General features: G+C 42.5%; 1 protein-coding gene across 1 annotated transcript in view; it reads right to left on the bottom strand.

The window, feature by feature from the left end:
• Nucleotides 1-24611, bottom strand: part of FAM81B (family with sequence similarity 81 member B) — a 132757-nt gene that overhangs the window by 25224 nt on the left and 82922 nt on the right. The window contains exons 6-7 of the mRNA XM_073590631.1: nucleotides 5049-5155; nucleotides 2879-3014 (exon numbers count right to left, since the gene is read on the bottom strand). Of these exons, the coding sequence (XP_073446732.1) occupies nucleotides 2879-3014; nucleotides 5049-5155 (243 nt within the window). The remainder of the gene's footprint in view (nucleotides 1-2878; nucleotides 3015-5048; nucleotides 5156-24611) is intronic.

Genomic DNA, 24611 nt, shown 5'->3' with positions numbered 1-24611 from the left:
ATCACACATCCTCCATCCTATAGGCACATCTTCCCTCTTAAATGGATCATTGGTATGGAAGTCAGAGCAAATCCATCCAGCGCTTTGGTTTTGACCCCAGGCTTCTCTTAAAGGGATCCCCGGTATTGAAGTTAGGACCACTCCACTCAGCTCTATGGTTCTGACCCCAGGGTCTCTTAAAGGGATCATTGGTATGGAAGTTAGGGCAAATCCACTCTGCGCTTTGGTACTGACCCCAGGCTCTTTTAAAGGGATCTCCTGCATGGAAGTTAGGGCAAATCCCTCAGCGCTTTGATTCTGACCCCAGGGTTCTATTAAAGGGATCATTAGCATGCAAGTCAGGGCAAATCCACTCAGCGTTCTGGTTCTGATCCAAGGCCCCTCTTAAAGGGATCATTGGTATGGAAGTGAGGGCAAATCCACTATGCACTTTGGTTCTGACCCCAGGCCTCTCTTAAATTGATCTCTGGTATGGAAGTTAGGGTAAATCCCTCAGTGCTCTGATTCTCACCCCAGGCTTCTATTAAAGGGATCATTGGTATGGAAGTCAGGGCAAATCCACTCAGAGCTCTGGTTCTGACGCCAGGCCTCTCTTAAAGGGATCCCCGGTATGGAAGTTAGGACTGTTCCACTCAGCGCTCAGGTTCTGACCCCAGGCTGATGGGATGATGTGGGATATTAGGGGTAGCAGTCCGGTGGCTCTGGCTGACGGGATGATGTGGGATATTAGGGGTAGTAGTCCTGTGGCTCTGGCTGACGGGATGATGTGGGATATTAGGGGTAGTAGTCCTGTGGCTCTGGCTGACAGGATGATGTGGGATATTAGGGGTAGTAGTCCGATGGCTCTGGCTGATGGGATGATGTGGGATATTAGGGGTAGTAATCCAGTGGCTCTGGCTGACGGGATGATGTGGGATATTAGGGGTAGTAGTCCGGTGGCTCTGGCTGACGGGATGATGTGGGATATTAGGGGTAGTAGTCCAGTGCCTCTGGCTGACGGGATGATGTGGGATATTATGGGTAGTAGTCTGGTAGCTCTGGCTGACGGGAAGATGTGGGATATTATAGTGAATGTGGCTATGCGGAGTGGGCGGGGCTCTATACTCAGCTTATATATTTATAAATATAATCATTATAATTTGTTATAACTAACCATAGTTAGTTACTATGCCCGGGCAGCACCGGACTCTTCGGCTAGTATTACATATGTTCACTGCATGATTTTACTGCACTGTGGGGAAGGGTGCCAATTCAATATTCTCAGCGCCAGATATCCTTGGAGACACTGTCCACATGTCTGTATCACTTCGCAGTCACCAACATAATGATTCTGCATGGTGATCCTAAACTTTATCCTTCCCCTCCTTTTGCAAACACCAGATGGGAAAGACTTCAGACAAATGTGAGCAGACCCCGCCCTCATTTATTGCAGTCATAATGCAAGCTAGCAGGACACTAGTTAGTAAATGACAGCAGCTAGTGTTTAAAAATTGAAATTATCCAAACTTTTTTTAAACATTTTAAATTTTTTATACCATTAGAAATAAAATATTGATGTATTAAAACATTTTTTTAAAAAAATCATTAATTTTTTTATACATTCATTCCTTGTAGCTTAACAAATTATGAACCATCTCCATAATTTTATACAGAAGGTTATTTCACTTAAGAGGATTACGATAACATAGCAAAAGTCATTGACTCATGGCAGGTTAGGTATCAAATTACACTTTATTGTGTTGCTATATCACAATGCTGTGTTAAGACCCCATACATATTAGATATTTTCACCAACAGTTCATAGAATTGTTAGAATAGTTATCTATTAGACACTATCTATAATACTGTAGATATCTGATATGTGTGGCCAGCTTTAGCTATGTTAAAGGGACCCAACATGTTGCACATGGATTTGAGTCCAGTGGATGGTCCTACTCAGTGATTGATAGCTATACTGACATGCATACTGTGAGGCAGTGAGGGGATCATATGCGAGGAGGATGTGCACAGAAGTGTATTGAGGCCGTTGGAGTGCATTACAGTCACAGGCATAGCTGTAGTTGCAATGCAAAATAAAAGTAAGTTTGGACCTGGGCGTTATTTGGCCAAGGCAATGTTAGGAAAACCTGTTAAGGGCTTTTATTTTTGGAGCGAACTACAGGATGGTAATGGGGGTAGTGGGGCAGTTCTCTCTCTCCAACCAGGTCTTACAAGTGGCCCATGGCCACAGATTCCATTTGAAAAACCCTGCAGCAAAGGGTTGGTAGTGTGAGTCTTGGTTTGCAAACTGCAGAGCAGGTGGCTCTGCAAAGTTCAGCTTGTGTGAAGTAACATGGAGCCAAGTGAAGCCAAAATGCCTGGCACCCTTCAGCATGACACGGTGGTGCAGACACCCACGGAAACCACTCTCGGATACAGACTGTTTTGACACCCTAGCTGCGATCCAGAGGATACCATTTGTTTTCCATTTGTGAGTTATGTTGGACATTAAAGAAACTGTTTTGAACTTTACTGTGGTCCTTGCCTATCTGTCGCACTGCACCAACCCCACTGCACTACAATATTCATACAGGAAAAACAGTCACTCACAGAGTAGGACCGCTCACTGGACTCATCCATATAGACACCAAGGATTTCAATTAGTAAAATGTTTTATTGAAACTGTTACCATACAAATGAACATCAGTCTGATCAGCTCCTCTGCTCTATAACATCCAGCCTGCAGATCAGATACCAGCTTCAACATTATGGGTTCCCTTTAAGTTAAACTTTGCTATACATGTGATCAATTTAAAATCTTTTGTATGCATAACTATAAAAAAGGACAAGTTTAAGCTGGAAAGAAAGAAAATGGAGTGATATGTGGTATACAACTCACCATTCTTTCTCTCAGAACATTAATGAGCTGTTGTATGTGCTGTGTCTGCTCATCAGCTGTTCTTTCAAGCTGCGATTCAGCCCACTTGCGTTGATTTTGCATTTGCCCTTGAATCTCCTCAAGGAAACCACCAAGCCTGTGAACAAACATTGCTTAAAAGTTTTTAAAAAAACTTAGATTTTTGAGGCTGCCAACCTAAGGTCCAGAAAAATTCACTGAAATGGCTAAAATACAGTATCAAGTAAAGGGGTTCACAATTTTGGATATCACCTACAGTGGGTACGGAAAGTACTCAGACCCTTTTAAATTTTTCACTCTTTGTTTTATTGCAGCCATTTGGTAAATTCAAAAAAGTTAATTTTTTTCTCATTATTGTACACTCTGCACCCTATCTTGACTGAAAAAAAAACAGAAATGTAGCTGGCTAGATGTCATTATTCTCCTGATGATTCGGCACATGATGAAACGCGGTGGGAGACACTATTCAAGATAAAGGCCACTCAGCAAGGCATTATGCCAGGCAATATGCTGAGTTTTGGACTGTTTTGAAATTTGACTGCAGGAATTGGTGCCCCGTTCCTGGCTCTACAGATGAATATAACTTTGAGTTATTGTTCTGAGCTCATAATGAGGACAAGCTGAATGTATACCCTAGTTTTGGACAGGGTTTAGCCTTTGTGTCATTTCAATGAGCAAGCTAATACATGTTATGCTTATATATACGGGGGGGGTGGCTTTTTGAGAAATTGTTTTTTTGGGCTGTGTGACAATGTTTATTAAAAAGGATACCGCCTCAAATATGTACTATAATAATATATGCTGATATATGATCTATGGCTATTAAAGGCCAGACTATATCTTATCTATTTACAGCAGTATGCACTGATTTATGATCCATGACTAGGAATTTGAAAGGCCAAATACCGGTGGTTTTGGTTTAACCTATGTATATACAGTAAGTGGATTCTTTGAGAGTGTTTTTTCTGCTTGAACAAGTTATCCATTTCGGTATTTTGAGAATCTGTATGATCCCAGATATTGGGTTATTAAATGAGACATTCATATAGATATCCTCTTTCCTACTATTTCTAGATTGGTAGGTGGTAGTCTGTTTTTATGTGTGTTTTATTGCGCACTTTGTTTGCACCTGCACTTTGGCACTTTTTTGATTTTATGTGTACCTTAATAAATGTTAAGTTATAATAATATTCCAATTTGCTGAAAAACTTAATAAAGTTTTGATTGGGGACTTAGGCTCCTGCTTTTTATCAATACTCATCTAATTCCTGACAAGATGTGTCGCACTTTACACCAGAAATCTTACTGCTGTTTTTGAATGGAGTAAGATTTTTTGGCAAAGCACACATAGGTGCACACCACTTGTCAGACACTTGTCCCAATTCACAGAGAGGTGTGCGTGTCTTTGAGTCAGGAGTGTCTGACTCCACCATGTCTCTCCTCAAAACTGGCGATTTTCATATTTTCTCATCATGGCCTAAATATACCCCTGCTTGAACACCTCAGTAAGCAGCTGTATTCTGTGGGAAAACCTGGCAAGCAGTGTTTGATTTTCCTACAGCGCCACCACAGACGAAAGGAGGCATTACACAATCCTTACTCAAAGCAATGGCCTATTTGAGCAATGCAGGGCAAGATGGGACCTCCAGAGAAGGGGCTGCTCTTTGTAACCACTTTGCTCTAGTCAAGATATAATGATACTGAACCAGGGATGCAATTGAGTCAGAATTCCCTAATAAGGTATATGACAATTGTTTTTTTGATCTAGACACCGGTCCTTAAAGGGAACCTGTTATGTCATTTATAGCATCTAAAGTGTCCCCAGTGCGGTGTTAGTGATGCAATGTGTAGTTCCAATTGTATTCTGTTCTCTACGTTTTCCTCAAAAGAGTCTTAAAACCTATTTTTATTTAACATAGTGGGGACGTCTGAATTGTCTTAATTTGTAATGAGTGATTTTTCTCGATCATGCAGCATGTATCAGCTGTCAGGTTCGCTTTAATAGCAACAAGTGATCAAGATGCTCTAAAAACTGGAACGTTCTGCTTTTGTACTCTGCATTGATTGAGTATCTAAATGTTGTGCCAGACTTATCATTACAGTGAAGCATTTACTTCTGCACAGGCTGCATTAATGTAATTAAAATACATACTTGAAATCTAGGACCTGGATCTCATGACTTTGTTCCCCCTGGGCACTCTTCATTTTGTTGCTCTGTTCAGAAATAGAAGTTTCCATTCTTCTTATTAGCTGCATCACCTAATAATAAACATGCATCAGACAGCAGTCCATCAGTTAGTGCATTAAATATGTACCATTTACTTGAATCACTCAGAGAAAGTAAAAAAAAACTTACTGCAGCTTCAGCGAGCATGCGCTTGAACTTGTCACATACTCTTAGACAGGAGTGCACAACCTGTGGCCTGGGAAGTGCCCCTCAACCATCTGTTCACAGACATGAGAGTGTGGTCACGTGTGCACTCTTGGTCAAAATTGTTGGTACCCCTCATTTAATGACAGAAAAACCCACAATGGTCACAGAAATAACTTGAATTTGACAAGCGTAATAATAAATTAAAAATCTATGAAACTGAACAAATGAACATCAGACATTGCTTTTCAACCATGTGTCCACAGAATTTTTTAAAAAATAAGTAAAACTCATGAAATAGGCCTGGGCAGAAATGATGGTACCCTTAACTTAATATTTTGTTGCACAACCTTTTGAAGCAATCACTGCAATCAAATGCTTCCTGTAACTATCAATGAGACTTCTGCACCTCTCCACAGGTATTTTGGCCCACTCCTCAAGAGCAAGCTGATCCAGTTGTCTCAGGTTTGAAGGTTGCCTTTCCCAGACGGCATGTTTCAGCTCTTTCCAAAGATGCTCAATAGGATTTAGGTCAGGGCTCATAGAAGGCCACTTCAGACTAGTCCAATGTTTTCCTTAGCCATTCTTGGGTGTTTTTATCTGTGTGTTTTGGGTCATTATCCTTTTGCAAGACCCATGACCTGCGACTAAGCCCAAGCTTTCTGACACTGGGCAGCACATTTCTCTCTAGAATCCCTTGATGGTCTTGAGATTCCATTGTACCCTGCACAGATTCTAGACACCCTGTGCCAGATGAAGCAAAGCAGTCCCAGAACATAACAGAGCCTCCTCCATGTTTCACAGTAGGGACAGTGTTCTTTTCTTGATATGCTTCATTTTTCCGTCTGTGAACATAGGTATGATGTGCCTTTCCAAAAAGTTCCATTTTTGTCTCATCTGTCCATAGGATATTCTCCCAGAAGCTTTGTGGCTTGTCAACATGTTGGCACTCATAGCAAGTCAGCAATTCTGCTGCATATTGAAAAAATTCACATGGAAAATAGTAACAGCTAGAAAAATAATCACTGCCAATTGCATAGCTATTAATTAATGGAAATTACAATCCACAGTGCAAGAAGAAACTCCATATAAATACCGATACAAAAAAGGGGAGTGCTGACTTCAAAGTAAAAGTTCCATTTATTGAAAAAAAAAAATGAAAAAAATACAAAATAATAAGACACAAAAGGAAAAGGCAGGATTCCAAAAGTTATCCATAGGGCATATCAATAAATGGGGGCTATACTGAACAAAGAGCAAAACAAATAATGAAATTCACACACCAATAGGTGCATAATAATAAGCCAGATCAGAAACATAAGCAATAAAGTGCATAGTCCAAAAAATTGTACAGTCTCCAGCATCAGCATAGCTTACCCATAAGTAAACGGCAAGTGCACTGCCCCAGGAGAACCCCCGGACGCGCATTTCGCGTGCAGCTTTTTCAACAGGGATATCCATGCCATTATAATCAGTCTGCCCCTTTTATACTAAAACTAATTAATGGCAAGCACAAGCGGCGCATGCAATGCGTGGACCGCAAACTGGAAATACGCATCATATACCCTGACCTATGTAACAGAGCCGATTGGGTTGTGGCAGCTTCTAGTCTCCCATGGAGACTACTGAAGCATACCAAAAGTAAAAAGAAAATGTTTTTAAAAATATAAAAAAATAAAAGTTCAAATCACCCCCCTTTCACCCCATTCAAAATAAAACAATAAAAATAAAATCAAATGGGTCGCCCTCCCAGGGCTGTGGAGTACTCTGTACCGGGCCGGTGTCAGCGGGATGTGTCACAGCAGCGGGGACCCGGTCCATGGCCCAGGGAGCCCAATTAACAGGGGAAGTTAAATGGTGAAATGTAGTTAATGGAATAGTTCGTGACGCCACCTGTGGTGTTCGGCAAGTGAAATGTTAAGCCTACGCTGCGTGCAGATCCTCTGGGGCTGGTGATGTGTTGCAGCCAAGATGGTGAAGCTCCCCACAGGTGAAGCTGTAGCCCCAGGGCAGTGTAGATGTAGGGGTAGAGGAGAGGCACAAGCGGCGCACTAGCTGGTACCCAGATGTAACCGTGCTGGGTGTGTTGGCGCAAGAATCAATGGAGGACACCAGGGCTTGTAGTTCCAAAGCTTTACTCACAATCTGTAGTACACACAGGTGCCTGCCTCCATACTGTGTCCTCCGGGTCAGAGGCTCAATCAACCTTCAGGTCAGATGGAATGCTCCCTTCCATGCTCCGCCAACATGTACCTTTCTGAACGTCTCCTCTTATAGCGCCTTTAAGTGTGAAGTACTCCCAGTGCTGAGTTACACTGGAGTGCCTCCTGACAGATGTTCCAAGAACTCTACTTGTACGGCAGACAGCTGTAGTCTGCTTCGGGGACTCCTTACTCCTGAGTCCTGGCTCACTATCCAAGTTGCTGTTGTGCCCCCAAGTCTTAGATGGGAGTAGTGCATTTACAGCCCACTACTCCACCGGTGTCTGCTGCAGGACCATTAGCATCCATACAACCTTGGGGACCGGGCCCCGGCCTTGCGCTTAGAACTTCTAGGCAGGGTTCTCCTCTAACCCACGTCCTCTGTTCCCTTTTACTCCTTCGTTCCGTACTAATCTCTCCTTCTCATGGAAGATCAGGTTTCAGTTCAATGTCTTTCTCCTTCTTTCCTTTCCCGTGCCAGCAGACCCAGGTCACTGAGGTCTGCTGCAGCACCTCCTTCCTGCATCCCTCTTCCAGGGATCTCCTTTCCTCACTCCTCTCTGAGTGACTCTCCGACTGACTGACCTAACCCTTCCTGCTCTTTTATGTATTCTAACTCCACCCGCCTCCCAGCACGTCTCGCGTTCCAAGCAGGGAGCCACCAAAGGTGCTCTGCTACACTCCAAGCAGGGAGCCGCAATGTGGCTTTGCTGAACTACTGTGTTGTGTGGGATGCAGATGTTGGAGCGTGGTCAGGAGCCTCCAACTTACCTGGATGGTGAGGCACCACACCTCAGGAGGAGGTGCAGTACCTCTGTGGCGACTGAGCCTCAGGGGCGCCACACAAACATACACATATTTTGTGTCGTTGCCTTCAGAATTGCCTGATCTTCAATAAAAAAAGGATTAGCCTGATCGCTAAATGGCGTAGTGAGAAAAAAAGTCAAAACGCCAGAATAAACTTTTTTTGGTCGCTGCGACATTGCATTAAAATGCAATAATGGGCGATCAAAAGATCGCATCGGCACCAAAATGATATTATTAAAAATGTCAGGTCGGCATGCAAAAAATAAGCCCTCACCCAACCAGAGATCACGAAAAATGGAGATGCTACGGGTATAGTAAAATGGTGCAATTATTTTTTTTAACAAAGTTTGGAATTTTTTTTCACCACTTAGATAAAAAAGAACCTGGACATGTTTGGTGTCACTTATTGGAAGCAGAAATCCTAAAGGTTAATATCAACCCTTTAACGATCCTTGTCACATGACTTAGGATAAAAGCCAAACCAGAATCTCAATTTGCAGTGTTTCAGGGTATTGTCCCTTGTCAGTGCAAAGTATGAGATCTGATTCAGACACAAGCCCCAACGAGGCCAAATAACGGGTTCATGAACGCAACGTGAAAGCACCCTTAGATCAGAGGCCTCTCCTAAAGCCAAATCAGATCTCATGCTTTACACTGAGGCGCAGCAGCACTTCAAAACAGTTTGTCTATAAATTGAGACTCTGGTTTCACTTTTATCCTTAGTCATGTGGCAAGGATCGTTAAAGGGTCGATATTGACACTTAGGATTGCTACTTCCAATAAGTGGCACTAGAAACACAAGCCCCAACAGGGCCAAGGAATGGTGCCTGAACGCAATATGAACGCACCCTATGCCTAATCAGATGAGACTTAGGCTAGTTTCACATTTGCGTATCTGTGCACAGTGTTTGATCCGCATAGATCTGCATGCGTCATGCATCCATATCTTTAACAAGATGTACGCAGGAATATGAGTTTGCATGCGTCCGCTTGCGGATGCATCCGCATGTGTCGTTTTGTGGTGTACTGGCGAACGCAACATGTTGCATTTTTTGAGGAGTCAAATATGCACAGCCATATGCATGCGGATGATTGCGGATGAAGTGCGTCAAAATAACGCATTACTGTCTATGGGAACGCATTGGTACGCAAGGACATGCATAGGCATGTGTTCGATACACATGCGTTCTTCAGAATTAGAAGGTCCAGGAAGTGTTAAATTAAACATTGTTTTTATTTTTGTTAATGAAAATTATTTTTTTTCACAATCTCTGTCTCCCTGTGTTTTCTTTACCTCTTTATTTAAACATGTGTATTGTTGAGTGCAGTATTAATGGGTGTTACAGTCAAGGTGTTTAGTATTAAAGTTACAGTGAAGGTGTTAGTATTAAAGTCAGCAAACATTACAGGTATATTTTACTTATTAGCGGCTTAAACCATTTTGTCTTGCCATGCCACACGTCCAATATCAGAAACAAAGTAGGCAGCAAATTTATCCCTCATTTGCGCAACTTCCACTGTTGTCCTCTGTGGAAGATCTTGGTAATCTTGCAATGTGGTAGCAACAGGTTCATCAAGTTCTAAGTTGGGTCGCTCTTTTGCCAGTATGTAATTGTGCAGAACAACAAACGCTTTCACAACCTCATCAACTGTCTCAGTTTTTAGATTGATGGCTGTTCCCAAAATGTGCCATTTAGATGCCAGCAAACCAAAGGCACACTCCACGATTCTTCGTGCCCTTGCCAGTCGCTAATTGTAAATCCGTTTGGTGTGATTCAAGTCCCGACTTGAGTTTTGTTTTATGAGGTGGACACACATTTGAAACGCCTCATCCCCAATCACAACAAATGGCATTGGCGGTCCTTCAGTGTTCGGAAGAAGTCGTGGCTGTGGAAAATTGAAATTATTCCCATGCAAACATTGGCCCATGTCAGAGTTTTTGAAAGTCTGTGAGTCATTTCCTTGTCCAAATGAGCCAACGTCAATGGCGACAAATCGACAGTCAGCATCTGCTATTACCATGAGAACAATAGAAAAATATTTTTTGTAATTGAAATACTCGGATCCACTTCCAGCAGGTTTTCTAATCCGAATGTGTTTGCCGTCCACAGCCCCCCAACAGGAAAATAAGAAATATCCTGAAATTTTGCAGCATTTTCCAGCCAGAGTTCAGTTGTGGAATTCCTCACGCAGAACGTCACATAAAGCATGGCAGGTGTCTCCAACAATCCCAGAAAGGGTGGACACTCCAATGCGGAATTGAAAATGTAGAGATGATAAGGTCTCTCCGATAGCCAGGAATCTGCGGAATAGAAAATGGGGGGGAAAAAAATCAGTACATGGCTTTCATAACAATATTAATAACAGGTGTTTCTTTTTCAAAATTACGTACCTTAGGGTCACCAACAGACGTTCCTCAGCAGGAATTGCTCGACGTAGTTGTGTGTCTTGCCTGGTGATGGATCCTCGGACATGTTCCAGCAAGTCATCAAAGCTCTGTTCTGACATCCTCATGTAGTTGAAAAACTTCTGAGGGTTTGCACGCAGCTCGGAGTACAATGAGTGGTAGGCTCCACGGCTCTCTCGGACTTCAACGATGGGGTGTTGCCAGTAGTAACGACGACGTCTTCTCCGTCTTTCTTCTCTTTTTTCTCCTTCACAAGCCACAACAAAGGCAATAGCCAATTTCAAGTCCAAATCCAAATTACAATAGAAACTCTCCATGCCAAGATCCAACTTGCAGCTGGATATAGCAGCAAAAGTTGAGGATTTCATCTGTACAAGGGTCTATATACAGAATTTCCATGAGACACGCCCATTGGACGTGGCTTGTGTCAAGGAAATTCTCCTGGAAAAACATTGTCCTATCGAACTCATGTGCATAAATAATGCAAACGCATGCAAAACCACATGCAAACGCCGCGTTTTTTTGGCATCATGTGTAAGCTGATGCGGATAAAAAACGCTGCATTAGCATGCATTTTGGCATGCGTTTGTGCATGCAGATGATATGCTGCGCACATATACGCATATGCGACCACACTAAGTAATGTTGGTGTGTGTGCTGTCCTTGTGCACCATTTTGCATACAGACAACACATAGACCAAAAATACATTCAGGTGAATTTAGCCGAACTCAAATGTTGATGTCTCGCTAAATATAGGCTTTAAAAGGAACCTGTCATGTTCTGAAATACTATTAACCTGCAGATATAGGGTTATCATTTTACCCTATATTAGCATTAGGCTGTGTGCACACGCTGCGGAATCTGCTGCGGATTGATCCGCGCAGATTTTCAAAATCCGCAGATAAATCCGCAGGTCAAAAGACCTGCGGTTTATCTGCGGATTATCCTGCGGTTTTGCCCTGCAGTTTTACCATCTCCACAATGGAGGAGATGGTAAACCGCTGCGGAATCCGCAGAAAGAATTGACATGTCAATTCTTTCTGCAGTTTAGAAACCGCAGAAAATCCGCGCGGAAAATTCCGCAGCATCTGCACTGCGGTTTCCATTTCCCATAGGGAATAATGGTACTGTACACCGCAGCAGAAACTGCTGCGGATCCGCAGGGCCAAACCCACTGAGGATCCGCAGCAGAATCCGCAGCGTGTGCACTAGGGTGACCGGATCTCATATGGGGGGGAAAAAAATGTTGGAATCTTGTCCGTCTGGACCCCACAAAACGATTCCCCTTTCCAGATATTGAGATAGCCAAAATTTGAGCTCGATCAAACGACGTTAACCCGTGCCGCTCGTCGCTCAAAGTTTGAAAAAATCCAAATTGAGGTATTTTAAGATTTAGGTATTTTGCATAGTCTGTTAGACTATAAAGAATGTGACAACAACATTGCAGAAATAGCCCTGACCAAATTTTCGAACCATTTTTGGTATTTGAATGCAGAGTTGGTGGGATTATCGTTTTTTGATCCCACCATTACAGACAATGAAAAGTTGTTAATGGCTAATAAATTGCTCAGTAGCACAGATGAACCATCAGAGCACGCTAACCTACATGAGTTGATAATTTTACATAGTTATCTAATCTATTCTAGAGCTTTTGTTAAAGTAGTTTTTGAAACGTCAGAATATAATGCTCGGCATTTGCTTACAACTTGCAGGACATATTGCTTTTGTTCTTCATCTTTTGTCAGAAGGTCGTTAAAGTCGGTTACTTCCTACCTCTTTTAATTTTTCTTTCCTAACTTTTGGCTTTACAACCCTAGCATGCTCTGATGGTTCATCTGTGCTACTAAGCAATTTATTAGCCATTAACAACTTTTCATTGTCTGTAATGGTGGGATCAAAAAACGATAATCCCACCAACTCTGCATTCAAATACCAAAAATGGTTCGAAAATTTGGTCAGGGCTATTTCTGCAATGTTGTTGTCACATTCTTTATAGTCTAACAGACTATGCAAAATACCTAAATCTTAAAAAAACCTCAATTTGGATTTTTTCAAACTTTGAGCGACGAGCGGCACGGGTTAACGTCGTTTGATCGAGCTCAAATTTTGGCTATCTCAATATCTGGAAAGGGGAATCGTTTTGTGGGGTCCAGACGGACAAAATTCCGACATCGATTTTTTGCGGTCACCCTAGTGTGCACACACCCTAACAGTGCTGTCCGACCACCTAACTGAAAGCGTCGCTCCTGGGAGAAGAAGAATTTTATTGCATTGTGTCACTATTAACCTGCAAAGCAACCCTATATCTGCAGGTAAATAGCATTTGGAAACATAACGTCTTCCCTTTAAGAGAACTATTGCTTCTAATGCACTGGCAACTCAAACTTTTTTATTTTCCATGTTTCAGGTTATTCCCTAATTAGCTTTGCTTGACTCATGTAGTGAATCACTGCTCCAATGTGAAGCACATTCATCTGAATTGGTAGATTTATTTTTATCATTCCTCGTCTCCCAAATGTTTGATTGTTACAGTATTTTAGGAAATGTAATTATGGCTTTAATGGCCTCTAAGGAATGACACATTGCTGTTGCACTGCCAGCTGACATCTACACTGTGTAGGAGATAAGAGGTAGGGTTTAGATGGTTTATTATGTGCAGCATACAGACAGGGATTTATAAAACAGGCACAAAAAAGGAAGGCATGTGTAATGAAGGGATATATTTTTGGGCTCATATTTTTATATATTTTTACTATATTAAATATATACGGTGTGTGTGTGTGTGTGTATATATACTGTATATATGTATATATATATATATATAATGTCATATTCACACATTCACTGTGTACATAATAGGCAAAATACTATTTTATCATATAATTTTTATGAATATTTTCCAACTCCAAGCTGTATAAACATGAATGCTTATTTTATGAAGCAGATCAGGTGACGGATATCCGTATAATGAGTTAGGGTAAGTTTCCAAGGTCTGGATTTCATCAGGATTAGCTACGGATTGAACGCAGCGTCCAGATGTTACAGCATAGTGGAGAGGATTTTAAGAAATCCTGTCTCCACTATGCGTTCTAAAACGCGGGTGACACACCCACGAATCCGAACATAGAACGCAGTCTAAGGATATGATGCGGTGATTCCTCATATGTTCAATGAACACTTGCGGAATCACCATGCATAGAAAGGGGACGGCGCTTTGGGCATAGCAGGCTTTCCGCTGCGTCCAAAGCGCCGGAAATCTGGACCGTGGAAACATACCCTTAGGGTGCGGCTAAGGGATACATTACCCTTTATAAAGGTGTGCAAAGTTATTAGGCAGCTTATTTTCCTTAGGCATAATGAGCCAAAAAAAAGGTTCAGCTGACTCTGAAGAGTCAAAAATTGTCACATGTCTTACAGAAGGGTGCATCACTCATGAAATTACTAAGATATTGGGGTGTGATCACTGAACAATCAAATGTTTTGTTGAAATAGTCAACACGGTAGCAAAAAAATGTGTATGTGTTGAGAAAAAAAGATGCAAACTGCTAAAGATTTGAGAAGAATCAAATGTGACGTGAACAGGAGCCCATTATCCTCCAGCACTGTCATGATCTAGAACAGCAACCTACTTGGAGGTCCAGAAGTACAAGGTGTTCAGTGCTCAGAGCCATACCAAAGGGAAGGAGGCTGAAACTCGACCACCACTGAACAAAATGCCGAAGTGGAAATGTTAAACCTGGGACAAAAAATATCTGAAGACAGATTTTTCAAAGGTTTTATGAACTGATGAGATGAGAGTGATCCTTGATGGACAAGATAGACCAGTGGCTGGAGCAGTAACAGACTTCAGCTCAGAAGCCATAAAAGTGGAGGTGGGGCACTGCCGTGGGCTGGTATTATTAAATTAATTATTGCTATCAAATATTATTAAAGATGAGATAGTTGGACCTTTTCAAGTTGAAGATGAGCTCAATGTCAACTCCCAAACCTACTGACAGTTTTTAGAAGATACTTTCTTCAAGCAGTGTTACAGGAAAAAGTCTGCATCTTTCAAGGGAGCCATGGTTTTATGCAGGGCAATGCCACATCGAAGTCTCCACTTCTTGGCTGCCAGTAAAGGAGTTTAGAATAAAGAATAATGGCATGGTCCCTTCCTCACTTTACCTGAATTCGAACTTGATCGCGAATCCCATTCAAGTGAATGGGGGACCCGAACATCTGGTGGTTCCCACGCTGTCATCTGTGTGACACCATGGGAAACACCGACTCTGACCGGCGGTAACCAGCCGTAAAGAAAGTGTGTGAGCCAGTGGCTGTGACTGGGTCAAGGTGACAAGGTCACTGCCGATCAGGCGTCGGCTGCTGACTATTATTATTATTTATTTATTTCTATACCACCATTAATTTCATGATGCTGTACATGAGAAGGGGGTTACATACAAAGTTATAGATATCGTTAACAGTAAACAAGTTTACAATGACAGACTGGTGTAGAGGAGAGAGGACCCTGTCCTTGTGGACTTGCGTTCTACGGGATAGTGGGGAAGAAACAGAAGGTCGGGGGTACAGCAGCTCTGTTGGTGATGAGGCAGCTGCTCGGGCGGTGATGAGGCGGCAGAATGGTTATTGCAGGCTGTAAGCTTTCCTGAAAAAATGGGTTTTCAGGTTCCATTTGAAGGATCCGAGGGTGGTAGATAACCCGACATGTTGAGGCATGGAGTTCAAGAGGATGGGGGATATTCGGGAGGAACCTTGGAGGTGGTTGTGTGAGGAACGAATAAGTGTGAGAGTTGGAGGTCTTGGGAGGATCGAAGATTACGTGAGGGGAAGATATTGGGAGATTAGTTCAGAGATATAGGGAGGGGACAGGTTGTGGATGGCTTTGTGGGTCAGTGTTAGTAGTTTGAACTGGATTCGTTGGGGAATTGGGAGCCAGTGGAGGGATTTGCAGAGGGAAGAGACAGGGGAGTAGCGAGGAGAGAGGTCGATTAATCGGGGAGCAGAGTTGAGGACAGACTGGAGTGGTGTAAGAGAGTTAGCAGGGAGGCCACAGAGGAGAGTGTTGCAGTAGTCAAGGCGGGAGATGATGAGAGCATGTACAAGAGTTTTAGTAGATTGAGGGCTGAGGAAGGGACGGATTCTGAAAATATTTTTGAGTTGAAGGCGACAGGAGGTGGCAAGAGTTTGGACGTGTGTTTTTAAGGACAGGGCAGAGTCGAGAGTTACTCTGAGGCAGCGGATTTCAGGTGCTGGAGAGAGCATGATGCCGTTTACCATAATAGATAGATCGAGTAGGGAAGCTACGCGAGATGGAGGGAAGATAATGAGTTCAGTTTTGTCTACATTGAGTTTTAGAAAGTTAGAGGTGAAAAAGGCGGATATGGCTGATAGACTCTCTGGGATTCTGGACAGCAGAGAGGAGACATCTAGGCCAGAGAGGTAGATCTGAGTGTTGTCTGCATACAGGTGGTACTGGAAGCCATGGGACTTTATTTGTTGTCCTAGGCCAAGGGTATTGATGGAAAAAAGTAGGGGCCCCAGGACAGAGCCTTGGGAGACTCCAACAGAGAGACGGCGGGATGAGGAGGTAGTGTGGGAGTGGGAGACTATTACTCTCATCAGCTTTGTTTGTTCTCTCTGATAGAGCATTTGATAGCATATATAATTAGTGCAGTGCGTTTGCAGCTTACTGTACATGTATTTAGCTAATAAAGAAATAAATGGAAAAAAATGGCATGGAGTCCCCCTTATTTTTAATAAGCAATTGTGGGAAAGCAGACAGCTGGGGGTTGGTGTTATTATTCTGGGAATGGGCCATTATCCATGAAGCTTACCAGCCTATTAATATCAGCTTACATCTGTCTATGAAGCCTTTACTGGGTATTAAAAAGGGGCAACCACCCCCCCAAAAAATGACGTGGGTCCCTACTATTTTTAATAACCAGCAAAGGCTAAGTAGACAGCTGCAGGCTGATATTAATAGATCGGGAAGGGGCCATGGATATTGGTCCCCTCCCAGACTAATAACAACAGCTCTTAGTCACCCCAGATATGGCACATCCATTAGATGCACCAGTTCTGGCACTTAGCCTCAGCTCTTTCTGCTTGCCCTGGTGCAATGGCAAGTGGGGTAATGATTATGGGGTTGATATCAGCTGTGTTGTTTCCATTTGAAATCAAGCCCAGGGGTTAGTAATGGAGAGGTGTCTACCAGACACCCCCTATTACTAACCATGTAGTCAAAAGCAATAGACACACACACGAAAAGTCCTTTAATTGTAAAAAGCACTCCCCGACAATTATCATCTTTTATCCATTTATTACTTTTAAAAAATAAAATAATTTAAAGGAGTCCGCAAGAAATCCATCCCATGACGATCCCCAACTCTACTACATCCAGATGTGGTGCTCAGCGGTAACATCTGTAATGTGACCACTCAGCACGACAGTCGAAACACACTGACAGTAGTGTATGAATCCGGCTGCTGAAATGAACAAAAGAGACAAAGAAGTACTGTATGTAAACTAAGGCAAGGATCATCTAAATACATAAAAAATACATACTGTTTATTGAGACATAAAAAAATACAAGACAGACAAAAAACACACATTTTTTAAAACAATTAAAAAGCCAAAACGCTATGTGTAAATAACTGCCGGATGACCGTGTAAGGTCCAATCCAGCACTGTGTGCACTGACTGGTGTGCTTGAGATATTGCGCTCTCAAAAAATGTCCTAAGAAGTTAGCTGTGCAAAGGCAAATACAGTTTATGTAGTACAGTTCATAAGTAAGGAACAGTAAAAGATGGTAAAGTACTGCAAGGTCCAATGTTGTTAGACCCCCAAGCAATAACTCCTAGTGGTTAGAAAATTGGATACTACAAGATTTGACTCTATCCTAACAGTAAAGGGTACAACAAAACACAATAGATGGACAAAAGGGTCCAGGAAAATAAAGCCGCATAGGACCTACTGGTAGAGATATAGGATAGGAAATCACCCGGTCACGTCATGGTGTGTGGAGGAAAAGGAACTCTACGCATATCGTCAAACAGCGTGGCTTCCTCAGGGGGAAGTGAGCTTTAAACAGCACTGATGTAAGTAAGATTATTGCAGTTCATAGCCGATGTGAGGTAAACTTACTGCCGTCACCATTCACAGCTTGAGAAATGTTCCACGCTGTGAACGGTGATACCCATAAGTTTATCGGCTTTGGACTACGATAACTTTACTGACGTCAGCATGAGAAATTTCTCATGCTGCGAACGCTGACTTCAGTAAGGTTATTGCAGTTCATCGGCTTGATGTCAGTGGACATTACACAGTTGACATCAACCCGAAAATATTACCCTACTTACCAATGCATCAGGGCAAGAGTGAAGAGCCGGGCAAAGCGCCAGAGTTGGCGCATCTAATGGATGCACCTTTTCTGGGGTGGCTGTGGGCTTCTATTTTTATTCTGGGAATACCAGCCCCAGCTAGCTGCTTAACCTTGGCTGGTTATCCAAAAATAGAGAGGGGATCCCAAGCTGTTTTTTTAATTATTTAAAACCCGCAGCTGTCCATTTTACCTGCATTTGTTATCAAAATTATTGGGGACCCTCTAAGCCATAATCATCAACATTAACAGAAATAAACACTTGAAATAGATCACTCTGTTTGTAATGACTCTATATAATATAGGAGTCTCACTTTTTGTACTGAAGAACTGAAATAAATTAACTTTATGATGATATTCTAATTTTGTGAGAAGCACCTGTGTGGCGTCCCTGAGGGTTCAGTCGCCACAGAGGTGCTGCACCTCCTCCTGAGGTGTGGTACCCCACTATCCAGGTAAGGTGGAGACACCTGACCACACTTCAACACCTGCACCCCACACCACAAAGTAATGTAGCAAAGCACCTTCGGCGGCTCCCTGCTTGGAGTGCAGCATAGCACCCCTTGGTGGCTCCTTGCGTGGAACATGAAACGTGCTGGGAGGTGGGTGGAGTGTAGTTCACATAAAAGAGCGGGAAGAGTTGAGTCAGTCAGTCAGTCTTCATTCAGTCAGTGAGTGAGGATGTAGAAGGACAGAGAGTGAGAAAGAGAAGATCCCCGGGAAAGGGATGGGAGAAGGAAGTGCTGCAGCAGTCCACAGTGATCTGGGTCTGCTGGCACAGGAAAGAGACAGAGAAAGGAAGCTTGATTTTCCATTGGAAGGAAGGATTAGTACAGAACGTAAGGAGAATAGTAGGACTAAGGATCAGGGTTGGAAGAACCCTTCCCAAGTTCTGAGCGGAAGGCCGGGGTCTGGTCCCCGAGGTTGTATGGATACTAATGGTCCTGCAGCAGACACCGGAGGAATAGAAGTTTGTCACCACTTTATTCCCACACAAGACTTGGGGGCACAACAGCAACGATAGTGAGCCGGGACTTAGTAGCAAGGAGTCCCCGAAGCAGGCTACAGCTGTCTGCCGTACAAGTAGAGTTCATAGGAACATCTGACAGGAGGAATTCCAGTGTAACTCAGTACTGTGAGTACTTCACTCAAAGGCGCTATAAGAGGATACGTTCAGACAAGGCACATATGTTGGCGGAGTGTTGGAAAGGAGTACTTCATCTTGCCTGGAAGTTGGCTGAGCTCCTGACCCGGAGGACACGGCACGGATGCAGGCTCTTGTGCCACAACAGACTGTGAGTAAAGCTTTGGAACTACATGCCCTGGTGTCCTCCACTTATTCCTGCGTCAACCTGCCCGGCACTGCTACATCCCCTGCGCCTGACACTATACCATCTAAATGTCGCCTCACCTCTGCTGCCCTGGGACTACAGCCCTGCCTGTGGAGGGCTATAATATCACTGCTGCACCACACCATTGGTCCCAGAGGATCGGACTGCAGCGTCGGCTTAACATCTTCATTGCCAAACACCACAGGTGGCGTCACGAATCACGACTTACACATTCACACTGAACATTTACATTGGGTGCCCAGGGCCACGGGCCGGGTCCCAGCTACCGTGACATCTCCCATTGAGGACCATCGGGCCCGGTACCGAGTACCCCACAGCCCTGGGTTCTTGCGTAAAATCAGAGTTGCTATTAAATTTTGCAATTTTTGACATCTTCACACAAGTTTCTCCCAGGTCCGCTGAAATGATCAGAGCTGTGATGGGAAAAAGGTGTGGCGGGGGTGTGAGTCCTGGGCAGGTCTAATTTATGACAAGGTGTAGCATTTCCTATGTTAGAAATCTCACTCCCATACCTGAATTTAGATTAGTGGTGTAGAGCGCACGTCACTCATCAGACACTCAAGATTCAAGAAGAGGCGTGCACCTCTTCATGTATCAGCATCTGATTTTAGTACACCACCTCATCAAGACCTGCATGAACAACACTGGTCTTAATGAATCGGGCCCACAGTGTATATAGTTGTTGATTCTTAGGTATGCACGGACCTGGGGGATATTTTATAACCTGACAATTGACAGCGACACATTTTTCGAATGTGGAAGGGAAATCAGATATTCAAATAAGACTTTCAAAGGGGAAACATGCGGTGCCCTATAAGGGTTCTAACTGGAAAATACTTGACTGCACATTTATCAGCTTTATCCTAGGTCTACTCAGCAACTTTGGTTGCCTAGTGAGCAACCAAGGTTTCATCTGTGCTGCAGCTACATCGCAGCGCAATACAATTGAATAGGGTCACATTACAGCCCCAAGGATACTGAGACAAGCAAGTCACAAGAAGTCCAAACCTTTACGATTTCCAAACACGGTACACTTAGGGCTGCAATGTGACCTGATTCACTCATAATGTGCTACTATGTAGCAGCGGCTCTCAGTGAACCTTGGTAAAATGACAAAGTGTTGCGGCCAAAATCATTGTTTAGTCTATTCCTTAATCTATAGTCAGCATGAGTAAAGCGATACCAAGTATGCTTAGTCTTTTATTTTTTTTCTAATTTTGCACAACAATAGCACATTTTATAGAAAAATAACAGTAGTTTGTCTACTGTAGATTTTTTTTCATGTAGTTCACTAAGTGGATTAAATTATGTTACCTTATCAAACTGAATGACGTGAATCCAGCAGTACAATATTGTGTGTTGATGAGTATATATGCACTTTTGTAAAATAAAAACTATTTTTTAAGAGAAAAATGGTTTGATTTTTTTTAATCATGAATTGTATTATATGTTGATTGATGTTGATATTAAATAAGCATGTAACTGACAGAGAGAAAACCAGCACCAAAATCACCTGTTGCTGTTATAAATGCTTGTATATTCAGTGGATCCGCAGCGTTATGCGCAAAGACAGGGTGCTCACTGGAAAAATACAAAACATCAAAATTCAGGAAAAGCATAGAGATGGGGAGAAGTATGGAGGAAAGAATGAACAGGACCCATTGAAGCACAGGAGGCACAAAACGACCATCGTTTCTTCTCTCCATATCCATGCTTTTAAAAGACATGAAATAAAGGTTTTTTAACAAGAACGGTGAGTGCCACATTTTTTCTTCACCTGAATCATAATTAAATAAGCAATATAAATCAGTAAGTGCAAAACTAGAAAACGATTGATAATAGTAGACATTTATCACAGAGGTACTGCACCAGTTTCTATAAAGAAATTAGTGTCCCGCTCACAATAAAATATAATAAAACTTGTGAGCAGCAAATGGTTACAATCAAATATCAATACACCAATTAAAAAAACAAGACCAACAATCTAATTCCAAGGGATGTCTCCTCAGAGAAAATCAACAAAACCAACCATCGTTACGCTAATTGTGAGTTAAACATCACAGTCAGAAGGTAGTGGCTTGAAGGCTAAATCTATGAAGTTGGTGAATCATTTGCTTGTTCTCAAGTGTCCTAACTTGAAGCCTAATGTAAAATCTCCAACATGGCCCCCAGCTATCATGTGTGTTTAATAGCATTAGTCTTCTCGTATGGGCTAAAGGGACCGTAAGAGCCCTCTCCTCACTAGGCTCCAGGATGCAACTACAATCCCTGCATCCATTATAGGTAAGCTCCTGGTGTTCCTCATATTTTCCCCTTTTGGCTTGCTTTTATGTATCTTCCTTATTCCTTCATATTTTAATTTAGTTGCCAGAGATTGCTTGAAACTGGAGAAAATACTAACTGATCAAGTTTGCTGATGAATGTGCATACATGTGTTTGATAAGGTGTGCGCTCTGCTCTCTGTCCCCACGGATCCCGCGGATGCGCGAACTGGCAGTGACACCTCATATAACATTTAGGGGGCGTGAGAAGGGGAGTGCATGCACACTGCCCCGCTCGGCATCTTTGGCTGGCTCTGTGTTGTGTGATTAGCGCCAAGGCACTCAAACTCCCTCTGATGAAGCAAGATACTTAAACATTGCAAAACGCAATTTGGGGATTTTTCTAAGCTGGACACTGGCACATACAGTGGGTACAGAAAGTATTCAGACCCCTTTAAATTTTTCACTCCTTGTTTCATTGCAGCTATTTGGTAAATCCCAAAAAAGTTACGTTTTTTCTAATTAATGTACTCTCTGCACCCCATTTGACTGAAAAAAAAAACAAATGTAGACATTTTTGCAAATTTATTAAAAAAAGAAAAACTGAAATATCACATGGCCATAAGTATTCAGACCCTTTGCTCAGATACTCATATTTAAGTCACATGCTGTCCATTTCTTTGTGATCATCCTTGAGATGGTTCTACTCCTTCATTGGAGTCCAGCTGTGTTTTATTAAACTGATAGGACTTGATTTGTAATGGCACACACCTGTCTATGTAAGACCTCACAGCTCACAGTGCATGTCAGACCAAATGAGAATCATGAGGTCAATGTAACTGGTCAAGGAGCTCAGAGACAGAATTATAGCAAGGCACAGATCTGACCAAGGTTACAAAAGAATTTCTGCAGTACTCAAGGTTCCTAAGAGCACAGTGGCCTCCATAATCCTTAAATGGAACAAGTTTGGGACCACCAGAAGTCTTCCTAGACCTGGCCGTCCATCCAAACTGATCAATCGTGGGATCCTTGGTGAGAGAAGTAAAGAAGAACCCCAAGATCACTGTGGCTGAGCTCCACAGATGCAGAAAGTAGATGGGAGAAATTTCCACAAAGTCAACTATCACTGCAGCCCTCCACCAGTCATTCCATTATGGCAGAGTGGCCCGATGGAAGCCTCTTCTCAGTGCAAGACATATGAAAGCCCGCATAGAGTTTTCTAAAAAAACACATGAAGGACTCCCAGACTATGAGAAATAAGATTCTATGGTCGGAAGAGACGAAGATAGAACTTTTTGGTGATAATTCTAAGTGGTATGTGTGGAGAAAACCAGGCACTGCTCATCACCTACCCAATACAATCCCAACAGTAAAACATGATGGTGGCAGCATCATGCTATGGGGGTGTTTTTCAGCTGCAGGCACAGGATGACTGGTTGCAATTGAAGGAAACATGAATGCGGCCAAGTACAGAGATATCCTGGATGAAAACCTCTTCCAGAGTGCTCTGGATCTCAGACTTGGCCAAAGGTTTACCTTCCAACAAGACAATGACCCTAAGCACACAACTAAAATAACAAAGGAGTCACTTCAGAACAGCTCTGTGTCCATTCTTGACTGGCCCAGCCAGAGCCCTGACCTAAACCCAAATGAGCATCTCTGGAGAGACCTAAAAATGGCTGTCCACCAATGTTCACCATCCAGCCTGACAGTACAGGAAGAGAACTGCAAGGAAGAATGGCAGAGGATCCCCAAATCCAGGTGTGAAAAACTTGTTGAATAATTCACAAGAAGACTCATGGCTCTACTAGCTCAAAAGGGTGCTTCTACTCAATACTTAGCAAAGTGTCTGAATACTTATGACCGTGTGATAATTCAATTTTTCTTTTTTAATAAATTTGCAAAAAAATTCAACAATTCAGTTTTATTTCAGTCAAGATGGGGTGCAGAGTGTACATTTATGAGAAAACAATGAACTTTTTTGAATTTACCGATGAAACAAAAAGTGAAAAATTTAAAGGGGTTGAATACTTTCTGTACCCCCACTGTATATTATATTATCTCTCCCTCATACTGACTGCTGTGAGACAAGATCTCGAGGTAATCACACTCAGCTCTGACCTATACTACACAGTAGCTGCGAAGATCAGCAATCACCACTGAGAGGAGGGCGTTTTCTTTTAACCTGCTTGACAACTCCTGCTTATGATTGGTCAATATCATAGCGTGGGGACAAAACTCAGCCCATAGAGAAATATTTGATGACACACAGTTTGGCTTTTATCATAAATTATAACCTAAACCATTCTAATATCTCTGCAACGAAGATGAGAAATTAAAAAAATAGCCTTTGTTTTATTCAGCTCTGCAGCCACTATTCCAGGATGCCAGTTTAACGGGATACAACTGATGAAAGATCCTCCTTAAACGCCTAAAATGGGGTAATGTGAATGTATTCTGAAGTGATTGTATCAATTTGATAAGTTATCACCTATTAATAGGATATATTATTGATTGCAGGGAACCAACCAATCCCGAGAATGGAGATTTCTATGTATAGCCCCATCAAAATGCAGCATAGCTGGAGCCTGCACACCACAGCTGCATTCATTCTCAATGAGAATAATATTGCCGGGTTATAGCCATCAGTCCGTTAGAGAATGAATGGAGCAGTGGTGCATATACTGAGCCTCCGCTCCTTTTAGAGTGTCTAATATTAAGAAAAGATGCATTTAAACAATGAGCCATGGTATTTGAATACACGAACAGATTCATTGATCCAAGACACTTTGGAACCATTATTGCCCATAAACACTTGCTTGACCCAGTTAACTCCGTTACAAAGTCCTACTGCGAAATATTCATAAATTGCTTTACTTAGTTGACTCATTGGATGTTTATATTAGATGGATTAAAGGGTTGATGTCTGCTTCCTG

The sequence above is a fragment of the Dendrobates tinctorius genome, unplaced genomic scaffold, assembly GCF_039654945.1.
Source record: "Dendrobates tinctorius isolate UK_male_01 unplaced genomic scaffold, ASM3965494v1 ptg000003l, whole genome shotgun sequence".
Taxonomy (NCBI): Eukaryota; Metazoa; Chordata; class Amphibia; order Anura; family Dendrobatidae; genus Dendrobates; species Dendrobates tinctorius.
This window is presented reverse-complemented; position numbering and strand designations above follow the sequence as displayed.